This window comes from Chiloscyllium plagiosum, unplaced genomic scaffold (assembly GCF_037043375.1).
Source record: "Chiloscyllium plagiosum isolate Xiang-an unplaced genomic scaffold, Cpla_swu_hap1 HiC_scaffold_17, whole genome shotgun sequence".
Lineage (NCBI taxonomy): Eukaryota > Metazoa > Chordata > Chondrichthyes > Orectolobiformes > Hemiscylliidae > Chiloscyllium > Chiloscyllium plagiosum.
The window spans coordinates 63,572,060-63,583,816 of NW_028270155.1; the positions used below are offsets into that span (position 1 = coordinate 63,572,060).

General features: G+C 44.3%; 2 protein-coding genes across 2 annotated transcripts in view; both read left to right on the forward strand.

The window, feature by feature from the left end:
• Positions 1-11,757, forward strand: part of LOC148147384 (uncharacterized) — a 184,590-nt gene that overhangs the window by 112,488 nt on the left and 60,345 nt on the right. The window lies entirely within an intron of this gene.
• LOC148147385 (adhesion G protein-coupled receptor G2-like) overlaps positions 1-11,757 on the forward strand; it is a 43,901-nt gene that overhangs the window by 27,622 nt on the left and 4,522 nt on the right. The window contains exon 10 of the mRNA XM_087996128.1: positions 8,116-8,372. Coding sequence (XP_087852254.1) covers positions 8,116-8,372 — 257 coding nt within the window. The remainder of the gene's footprint in view (positions 1-8,115; positions 8,373-11,757) is intronic.

The following is an 11,757-nucleotide window of genomic DNA, read 5'->3' on the forward strand; positions in this document are numbered from 1 at the left end:
GTTGATTGTATAGAGTGTTTGGATCCGCTGACCAGGTGTTTCAGTTTCAGTACAGAGAACACCGAATGTAGAGGCTCCCAAGCACTGATGATGTCGCCTAGCCAGGGGACGAAACGTTTGCAACAAAAACTTCCAGCTCGGCGAACAGAACCACAACAATGAGCACCCGAGCTACAAATCTTTGCACAAACTTTGAATGCCAGATTATTTTTCAGCATCCACTTCTGAATCTATTTTAACTTCCTTAAATATTAGGAAGATTGAAGCTGTTGTTTTGGCCCCATTCACACCCTCTATCCCCTCACCATTGATTCTATTCCTGTCCCTGTCCCACAGCCTCAGGCTGATCTTTAAAACTTTGGTCTCTTCTATGACCTCAGGTTCAGCTTCTAGCTGCAAATGTTTCCCATCACAATATTCAGTACATGTCCCTCCCCGAGCTCTCCCCCCCCCACCCACCACGCCTCCTCAGCCCATCTGCTGCTGAACCCCCCTGGGCTGAATGGCCTGTTTTCACACTCTGGATTCTATGATTCTGTATCTTTGTTTTCTCCAGCCTTGACTATTCCAGTATTCTTTCTCCATCTCTGCGTCCTTCAGCTCGTCACAAACTCTGCAGTCATTTCTTCTTCTGCACCAAGTCCTAATTATCCACTTTCCTTTGTCCTCACTGATCTACACTAACTCCTGATCTTCCTCCTTCTCCGATTTATGATTCTGATCCTTGCTTTAAAAGCTCCATGATCTTTCCCTTCCCTATATCGTTGGAAATACTTCCCTCCCTACAACTCTCCAGAACGGCCATTTTGAACATTCCCCACTCCTTTTGCCTCATCATTCTCTGGCATTGCCTCCTGAAGACCCTCCAATTCACTCCCTTTTTCCACAAAACACTAAAAACGACCTCGATATCCAAACTTTTAATCATCCCTCTGAATCTCTCCTTTGGCTTTTTGTCCTCTTCTTTCACTTATCTCTGGGAAGCAGCTTTGCTGAAAATATAAACCACTGAAGGTCATTTATAAATCCAACTGATTGTTTTATTTACAAAAATACATTGGAGAGTTAGCAATCCTGTTTAAAAGTGTAAATAAGAGATTGTAAATTGTTGTCTAGAGCTTTCTTTCTCATTCCTTCAGTCTTCACTTTTCCAGGATGCCTTGGGAGGTGTTGAATTCATTTCATTTACTTAATTCACTTTGTATTAGCTCCTGACTTAGAGCAATTAAAAAGCATTGAGATGTGGATTTCCTCACTGAATATTTTAATCCATGAAGAACTCGAGCTGGAGAATCCTCATTTGTCAACACGGAATGTTTGAAAGGAGACTCGAGGCCAAGAGTCACTCTCAGAGATAATCACCACAAATGGTTAATGCACACGCAACGTTCCTGTGTGCACTATTTTACCCTGAAACATTAAACTGTTTCACATAAACCAGTCATTTCTGATGATGAAACAGCAGCCAGCAAAATGTCACATTCGATCTTTGAACATCTACCCAACGATAATCAACTGTCATTTAGAGTCATAGAGATGTACAGCACAGAAACAGACCCTTCGGTCCAACCCGTCCATGCCGACCAGATATCCCAACCCAATCTAGTCCCACCTGCCAGCTCTTGGCCTATATCCCACCAAACCGTTCTTATTCATATACCCATCCATATGCCTTTTAATGTTGTAATTGTACCAGCCTCCACCACTTCCTCTGGCAGCTCATTTCATACATGTACCACCGTCTGCGTGAAAACATTGCCCCTTAGGTCTCTTTTATATCTTTCCCCTCTCACCCTAAAACTATGCCCTCTAGTTCTGGACTCCCCCACCCCAGGGAAGAGACTTTGTCTATTTATCCTATCCATGGCCCTCATGATTTTATAAACCTCTATAAGGTCACCCCTCAGCTTCCGACGCACCAGGGAGAACAGAGCGAGCCTGTTCAACATCTCCTTATAGCTCAAACCCTCCAAAACTGGCAACATACTTGTAAATCTTTTCTGAACCCTTTCAAGTTTGACAACATTTTTCCAATAGGAAGGAGACCAGAATTGCACGCGATATTCCAAATGTGGCCTAACTAATGTCCTGTACAGCCGCAATATGACCTCACAACTCCTGTACTCAATACTCTAACCAATAAAGGAAAGCTACCAAACACCTTCTTCACTACCTACGACTCCACTTTCAAGGTGCTATGAACCTGCACTCCAAGGTCTCTTTGTTCAGCAACACTCCCTAGGACCTTACCATTAAGTGTATAGGTCCTGCTAAGATTTGCTTCCCCAAAATGCAGCACCTCACATCTAAATTAAACTCCATCTGCCACTTCTCAGCCCATTGACTGATCAAGATCCCATTGTAATCTGAGGTAACCTTCTTTGCTATCTACTGCACCTCCAATTTTGGTGTCAGCTGCAAACTTACTAACTATACCTCTTATGCTCACATCCAAATCATTTATATAAATGATGAAAAGCAGGGGACCCAGCACCAATCCTTGTGGCACTCCACTGGTCACAGGCCTCCAACCTGAAAAACAACCCTCCAAACCACCCTCTGTCTTTTACCTTTGAGCCAGTTCTGTATTCAAATGGCTAGTTCTCCCTGTATTTTGTGAAATCTAACGTTGCTAACCAGTCTCCCATGGGGAACCTTGTTGAACGCCCTACTGAAGTCCATATAGATCACATCTACCGCTCTGCCATCCTCTTTGTTACTTCTTCAAAAAACTCAATCAAGTTTGTGAGACATGATGTCCCATGCACAAAGCCATGTTGACTATCCCTAATCAGTCCTTGCCTTTCCAAATATATGTATATCTTGTCTCTCAGGATTCCCTCCAACACCTTGCCTACCACCGATGTCAGGCTCCCTGATCGAGAATTCTCTGGCTTATCCTTACCATCTTTCTTAAACAGTGGCACCACGTTTGCCAATCTCCAGTCTTCTGACCCATCACCTGTGGCTATTGATGATCCAAATATCTCAGTAAGAGACCAAGCAATCACCCCATCTCCTGCAGCTCCAATCAAAGGCCGCCTTGCTGATCTTTGAGGGGCCCTATTCTCTCCCTAGTTACCCTTTTGTCCTTAATGTATTTGTATTAACCCTTTGGGTTTTCCTCAACTCTATTTGCCAAAGCAATCTCATGTCCCCTTTTTGCCCTCCTGATATCCCTCTTAAGGATACACCAACAACCTTCATACACTTCTACGGATTCACTCGATCTATCCTGTCTATACCTTACATATACTTCCTTCTTTTTCTTAAACAAACCCTCCATTTAGATTAGATTAGATTACTTACAGTGTTGAAACAGGCCCTTCGGCCCAACAAGTCCACACCGACCTGCCGAAGCACAACCCACCCAAACAAATTCCCCTACATTTACCCCTTCACCGAACACTGCGGACAATTTAGCCTGGCCAATTCCCCTAACCTGCACATTTTTGGATTGTGGGAGGAAACTGGAGCACCCAGAGGAAACACCGACATGGGGAGAATGTGCAAACTCCACACAGAAAGTCTGCCTGAGGCGGGATTTGAACCTGGGTCTCTGGCGTTGTGAGGCAGTAGTGCTAACTACTGTGCCACCGTGTCGCCCACAATTTCTTTCGTGATCCTGCATTCCCTGTACCTACTGGCCATTCCTTTCACTCTAACAGGAATATACTTCCTCTGGATTTTTGTTGTCTTATTTCTGAAGGATTCCCATTTTCCAGCTGTCCCTTCACCTGTGAACATCTGCTCCCAATCAGCTTTTGAAAGTTCTTGCCTAATACTGTCAAAATTGGCCTTTCTCCAATTTAGAATTTCAACTTTTAGATCTGGTCTATCTCTTTCCATCACTATTTTAAACTTAATGGAATTATGGTCACTGGCCCCAAAGTGCTTCCCCACTGACACCTCAGTCACCTGCCCTGCCTTATTTCCCAAGAGTAGGTCAACTTTTACATCTTCTCTAGTAGGTACATCCACATACTGAATCAGAAAATTGTCTTCAACAAATTCCTCTCCATCTAAACCCTTAACACTGTGACAGTCCCAGTCTATGTTTGGAAAGTTAAAATCCCACACCATAACCATCCTATTATTTTTCAGATAACAGAGATCTCCTGACAAGTTTGTTTCTCAATTTCCCTCTATTAGGAGCTCTATAATACAATCCCAATAAGGTGATCATCCCTTTCTTATTTCTCAGTTCCTCCCAAATAACTTTCCTGGATGTATTTCTGGGAATATCCTCCCTCAGTATAGCTGTAATGCTGTCCCTTATCAAAAACGCCACTCCCCCTCCTCTCTTGCCTCCCTTTCTGTCCTTCCTGTAACATTTGTATCCTGGAACATTAAACTGCCAGTCCTGTCCATCCCTGAGCCATGTTTCTGTAATTGCCATGATATCCCAGTTCCATGTTCCTAACCATGCCCTGAGTTCATCTGCCTACCCTGTTAGGCCTCTTGCATTGAAATAAATGCAGTTTAATTTATCAGTCCTACCTTGTTCTCTGCTTTGTCCCTCCCTGCCCTGACTGACTCGCCTTTGCTCTCAACTGTACCAGTCTCAGATTGATCTCTTTCCTCATTATCTCCCTGGGTCCTACCCCCAACCTTATGGGTTTAAATCCTCTCGAGCAGCTCTAGCAAATTTCCCTGCCAGTATATTAGTCCCCTTCCAATTTAGGTGCAATCCGTCTTTCTTGTACAGGTCACTTCTACCCCAAAAGCGCTTCCAATGATCCAAAGATGTGAATCCTTTTCCCATACACCAACTCCTCAGCCAAGCATTCATCTATTCTATCTTCCTATTCCTGCCCTCACTAACTCGTAGCACCAGGAGTAATCAATATTTTACTACTCTCGAGGACCTCCTTTTTAAATTCCTGCCAAACTCTCTGTCATCTCCCTTCAGAATCTCAACCTTTTCCCTTCCAATTGGTTGGTTCCAATGTGTACAATGACCTCTTGCTTGCCCCTCTCCCCCTTGAGAACATTCTGCACTCTGTCTGAGACATCCTTGATCCTGGCACCAGGGAAGCAACACACCATTCTGATGTTTCACTGCTGGCCACAGAAACATCTGTCTGTACCTCGGACTAGAATGTCTCCTAACACAATTGATCTCTTGGTACCCGACGTACTCCTCATTGCATTAGAGCCGCTCTCAATACCAGAAACTTGGCTGTTCGTGCTTTGTTCCCCAGAGACTCCATCACCCCCTACAGCTTCCAAAACAGCATACTTGTTTGAAAAGGGATTAGCCACAGAAGACTCCTGCACTAGCTGCCTACCTCTCTTATCTTTCCTACAGTCAACCCATCTATGTGACTATATCTGCGATTTTGTTTCCCCCTTCCTATAACTGCCATCCATCACATCCCTTTGCACTTGTAATTCCTCATTGCCTGTAACTGTCTCTCTAACTGATCCATTCGATCAGATAGGATTCATAACCAATGGTATTTATCGCCGATATAACCCTCAGTAACCCGTAAACTCTCCCTAAACTCACACATCCAATGAGAACAGCATATCTCTCTATTCAAAGCCATTTTTGCTTCTTTCAATCTAGAGGCCCAGAAAATAGCACTGTCTTATTCCTCTACAGAATACTGCTCCAGGTTAAATTAATACTTATGGCTTATATTTTTAGTTTAATCAAGTGACATATCTCAATAAAACATATAATCAAGAAAGAACTCACTCTACACACTACGACAGACTTGCTGTAAGGCCACACTTAAAACATCCACTTATCTATTTCTATTTCTGTGCCATGACCTCTCCCAAACTGGTTCCTTCAAGATCGGGTGTGAATTTCCCTGTTTGTTAATTTTCCCAAATGCACTCCGATGTCCAGCCATGAATTCAAACAGCAAAGGCAGTAACTGTGCAGGTTCACTGCTGGGTCAGTGTGGGTTCCTTCCTCTCTCTCCCACTCTCACCCCTGCATTGACCTCACTTTGTGTTTCCTTTGTCTGTTCCTCTCCCTTATAAAACTGCTGCTGTTTTGACTTTTCTTTTCCTCAAAGTTGCAAAACAATGCAACAGCATATAAAACAGTAATTGCTGTTCCTGGAACTTGACAAAATCACCTCCAACACCTAAAATACCACAAAAAAGGAGCACCCTGTTACAGGCAGAAATTTTTCCCGTCCTCCATCTTGGATTTCCCAAAATCCTTCTCTACTTCTGTAAAACAGGGACTGCTTGATGGAATTGTAAATACAGCTTGTGATCCAATATGGGGCGGCACAGTGGCTCAGTGGTGAGCACTGCTGCCTCACAGCGCCAGGGACCCAGGTTCAATTCCCGCCTCGGGCAACTGTCTGTGTGGTGTTTGCACATTCTCCCTGTATCTGCGTGGGTTTCCCCTGGGTGCTCCGGTTTCCTCCCACAGTCCAAAGATGTGCAGATTATGTGAATTGACCGTGCTAAATTGCTCGTAGTGTTAGGTGGATTAGTCAGGGATAAATATAGGGGAGTGAGTCGTGGGTTATCCTCCGGAGGGTCAGTGTGGACTTGTTGGGCTGAAGGGCCTGTTTCCACACTGCAGGAAATCTAATATAATCTCAATAAGCCTTATATTACTTGGTAAAACTCTTCTTTATACCTTTTACAGACAGCTAGTGCTTTGAGAGTATTGCTGACTTATTTAACACTCATGGTAAATTCACACATTATCAGACTCAATTATTCAGGATAAAACATCCTCAAATTGTTGAATTAGTTAATGATTTTGTGAAAAGTCTGCAAATAGAAATGTTAAATGAACACATTAACCACTAGCTGCTAAAATAGAAAACAAAGAGATACAATCAGAGCGAAGAGGTTGTTTCTCCATGTGAAGACAAAGTTACCACAGAGCTGCTCTCTAATTAGGATCATAAGACACAGAATTTATAGCAACAGCTCGCAGTGTCATGCAACTGGAATTATAGAGTGAACAAACCTGAATTGCTGTTAACTTTCATCTTTTAGGATGGGTTGCAGGTTTCATTTCAATAATGTGTAAATCCCAGAACATTTCTCAAGTCAAATTTCAAGATAACTGAAGGTTTAATAAAGAAATGGTGACATCTCAGCTCAGACAATGTATTAAAGGTGTGAAGTTAGTGTCTGTCTGTATCCCAATCTTAAACCAGACTAGTTCTCTTTCCAAAGTAGGAATTTATGAAATGTTACATGATTGACTGCCTGCAGATTGTGTGCTTTTTGTACAAAATAGAATGTATCTGCTATTACAATTCTGCAAATGCAAATTCACTCCAGAAACTCATATGTGTATGTGCGTGCATGTGAGGGAGAGAGAGAGTGTGTGTGTGTGTGTGTGTGTGTGTTGGGGGGAGGGGTCGGGGTGGAGGAGAAAATGTCATTTTGTGCATCTGAGAGCTTGAGCGTGAGTGTGCATTTGTGCGTGTGTATGTGTGTGGGGGGGGGGGGGGGGAGAGAGTGTCATTGTGTGCATCTGAGAGCATGAGTGTGAGTGAGTGCTTGTGTGTGTGTTTGGGGGGAGAGAGTGTCATTGTGTGCATCTGAGAGCATGAGCGTGAGTGAACATTTGTGCGTGTGCGTCCTTGGTTGTCTGTGCATGAGTATGATGGAGTATAAGTCCGTGAGAGGGTGTGTGCGTTAGTGTGAGTGTGGGGATTGTATGTGTGTGTCTCAGAGAGAGCGTGCACATGACAGAGGGACTGCGGAGTGTGTGAGAGAGAGAGATAGTGAGTGTATATAGTGAAGTGGGGTCACCTGTACTGTGACATGAACCCAAGGTCCCAGTTGAGGCCATCCCTATGGGTACTGAACTTGGCTTTCAGCCTCTGCCCAGCCACTCTGCGTTGTTGCGTATCCAGAAGGAGAGACCTTCATAATAACCAGAGCCAGAGCAGGAACTGAACCCATGCTGTTGTTGTCATTTCACATTGTCAACAAGCCAGCCAGCCAACTGGGCGAACCGACCCACCCACCCCCCTCTCTGTGACAGCAGGATTGACCAATTGAAATGGGCACCTCCCAATTTGGATGAATATTACATCATCAGCTCATTCTGCACAAAACTCTTCTTGGGATAATTTTAGGGATCTTAATTAATATATTTTTCTGTCCTCTCAACAGGTGTTGGATAAAAAACCGGACAGTGCATTATGTTACAAATATTGCATATTTTGCACTTGTGTTCCTGAGTAACTCAATCGTGCTGCTAATTGTGGGTGTGAAGGTGTTCAGATTGAAAGGGAGAGATAGAAAGAGTGTAATCACTGTACTCGGCTTGACCTGTCTACTGGGCATTACCTATGGCGTAGCTTTCTTCTCATATGGACCTCAGAGTGTAACTGCAATGTACCTGTTCTGCATCCTCAACCCTCTCCAAGGTCAGTCAGACTATTACCGGGATTGTTCATATTGATAAGATTTTAGGTCAAAATAATATTGTGTTTTGAGGGTTTCTCATGAGATTTTATTTGGGATTTGGGATTTTGGAGACTGCATTTCCATTTAAGTTAATCAGAGTAAGTTATCAAGCAACAAATGGTTTTTGAACAAAACATACTGGCACATAGTCTAATCAAACATCCATCACCTTAAACATGTTTGCTGTGGAGTGGCGAGGTCTCTGCTAAGTGGGAGCATGATTGTCTCAGACACAGTCACTGCACCTCGGATAATTCACTGCATGTGAGATGAGTTGAAGTAATACGTGATAGGATAACCTATAAAAGCAAAACTTTGTGAAATACAGCTGATCAAAATTCCCCTCCTAGCTATCTTCAATCCATCTTTCCTCACTAACCGGTAATCCTGTAGCCGAGGATTATTTCCAAGCCTAGGCGGGCAGGATGAGGGAAAACCCAAAGGCATTCTGTACATGCGTGAGGAATAAGAGAATGATCAGAGAGAGGACGATCTGGGATAGTGGAGGGGAACTTTGCCTGGAGTTTGAAGAGGTAGGGGAGGCCCTAAATGAGGTTTTTGCTTCAGTATTCACGAGAGAGAGACCTTGTTGATAGTGAAGACCCCATGGATCAGATTAAAAGGCTTGCACAGATTGATATTGAGGAAATGGATGTGCTGGAAATTTTGGGAAGCATCAAGACAGGTAAGTCCCCAGGGCTGGACCATGAAGTGAGCAATGAGATTGCTGTGCCTCTAGTGATGATCTTTACAACCTCACTCTCCATGGGAGTAATATCGGCTGATTGGAGGGAGACAAATGGTGTTCCTTTGTTCAAGAAAGGGAATAGGGAAACCTCTGGGAATTACAGACCAATCAGTCTTACATCTGTCGCAAGCAAGGTATTGGAAAAGATTCTGAGAGATAGGATTTAAGACTATCTGGAAAAACATCATTTGATTAAAGATAGTCAGCATGGCTTTGTCAGAGTCAGGTAGGTCATGCCTCACAAGCCTTACTGACCTCTTTGAGGATGTGACCAGACACATTGACAAAGGTCAAGCAGTGGATGTGGTGCATATGGATTTCAGTAAAGCATTTGATAAGGTTCCCTACGGTGGGCTTATTCAGAAAATTAGGAGGTATGGGATACAGGGAAATTTGGCTGTCTGGATACAGAGTTGGCTGGCCCATAGAAGACAGCGAGTGGTCGTGGATGGAAAGTATTCCACCTGGAGGTCTGTGATCAGTGGGGTCCCCAGGGCTTCTGCCCTTTGTGGTTTTTATTAGTGAATGGGATGAAGAAGTGGAAGGATGGGTTAGTAAGTTTGCCAATGACACAACGGTGGGTGGTGTCGTAGATAGTGGCGAGGGCTGTTGTGGGCTACAACAAGACATTGACAGGATGCAGAGCTGGGCTGAGAAGTGGCAGATGGAGTTCAACCTGGATAAATATGAATGATTCACTTAGAAAGGTAGAATTTGAATGATGAAAAAGGGTTAAATACAGGATTCTTGGCGGTGTGGAGGAACAGTGGAATCTTGGGGGTCCATGGACATAGATCCCTCAAGTGGCCACCAAGTTGATTGGGTTGTTAAGAAGGCATATGGTGTTTTGGATTTGATAAACAGGAGGATTGAGTTTAAGAGCCAGGAGGTTTTGCTGCAGCTCTATAGGACCCTGGTTAGACCACACTTGGAATGTTGTGTCCAGTTCTGGTCGCCTCATTAGGGGAAGGATGTAGATCCTTTAGCGAGGGTGCAGAGGAGATTTACCAGGATGCTGCCTGGTTTGGGGGGCTTGTCTTATGAAGAGAGATTGAGTGAGCTTGGGCTTTTCACACTGGAGAGAGGAAGAGAGAGAGGCGACTTGATAGAGGTGTACAAGGGAATGGGAGGCATAGATAAACAGAATAGATAGTTAGAGATCTTTCCCCGGGGCAATAATGGCTGTCACGGGGGGTCATAATTTTAAGGTGATTGGAGGAAGGGTGAGATATCAGAGGGAGGTTTTTTTACACAGACAGTGGTGGGTGCATAGAATGCACTGCCAGATGGGAGTAGAGTCAGAGACATTAGGGACATTTAAGCGACTGCTGGGCAAGCACATGGATGGCAGTAAACTGAGGGGTGTGGAGGTTAGGTTGATCTTCGGTTAAGATAACTGGTCGGCACAACATTGTGGGCTGAAGGGCCTATACTGTGCTGTAGTGTTCTATGTTCTGTGTTCTAATATTGAATTACACAATTAACAGAGGCTTCATTTCACTAGCATTCATCACCTCTTTCCCCCATATTGCAGCTCCTGACCTCATTCAGCTTTCTGTTTGCTCCTGATTACAGCCACTCTCTCCCCTTTGTGAAAGTCTCTCCCCTATGTAGATTCTTCTATCCTTTGCAGTGAATTCTCTCTTTGCAGCCTCTCTCCTCCTTTGTACACCTTCTCCCACGGTTACAGCATTTTTCTACCATTTGCAACTTTCTGTCCCCAGGTTTCACTCCCTGCACCTGTCCTCACTTCTCCCTTCCCAGCCTCACAGCACACTCCCCACCCCTCCCCCATCTAACAACCTTGCTCCAGGGCTCCACTCGCACCCTGTCTCTTGTCCCTCCTATAGTCTGTAGCCTCGACACCTCCAATATCAGGGCCTTTACTTTCTCCATCTCAAAAGGTTTGCTCATTGCCGCCACTCACCTTCTCTAAGTTCCGAAAATCAGAGGCTGTTTCTATGCCACTGCCACTGCTGCTTGGAGAGACCCAGCCTGTGATTGGAGGAGCAGATCCTTGTAGATTCTGTCCATTCTACCTGCAGGGATGACTTTTCTCTGAGTGATCACCCCTGTGATTGAACTTTCCTGAGTGTTTTTAGGAAGGGGTTCACCTCTGTCTATTATGAACATTGGACCATTGATCATTTCCCAACTTATCAAGTGCTCAAACTCTCCTAGTGATGGACATTAAGTTGAAGTCTTGTGATCCTGCGCCAGGAGAGTGTAAAACTGGACAAGCCTGGGCCAGTCAGGACGATTAAGAATTGTTATAAAATTCTAATTGGACGAGACAGATTGATGCAGGAAGGATGTTCCCAATGGTGGGGGAGTCCAGAACCAGGAATCACAGTCTAATGATACGGGGGAAACCATTTCGGACTGAGATGAGGAGAAATAACTTCACCCAGGGAGAGCTGAGGCTGTGGGATTCAGAATCACAGAAAGCAGTCGAGGTCAAAACATCGTCTAATTTCAAGAAGGAGTTGGATATATAGCACTTGGGACTAGAGGGAACAGAGGATGTGGGGGAAAAGCAGGAATAGAGCATTGAGTTGGACAATCAGTCATGGTCAGAATGAATGACGGAACAGGTT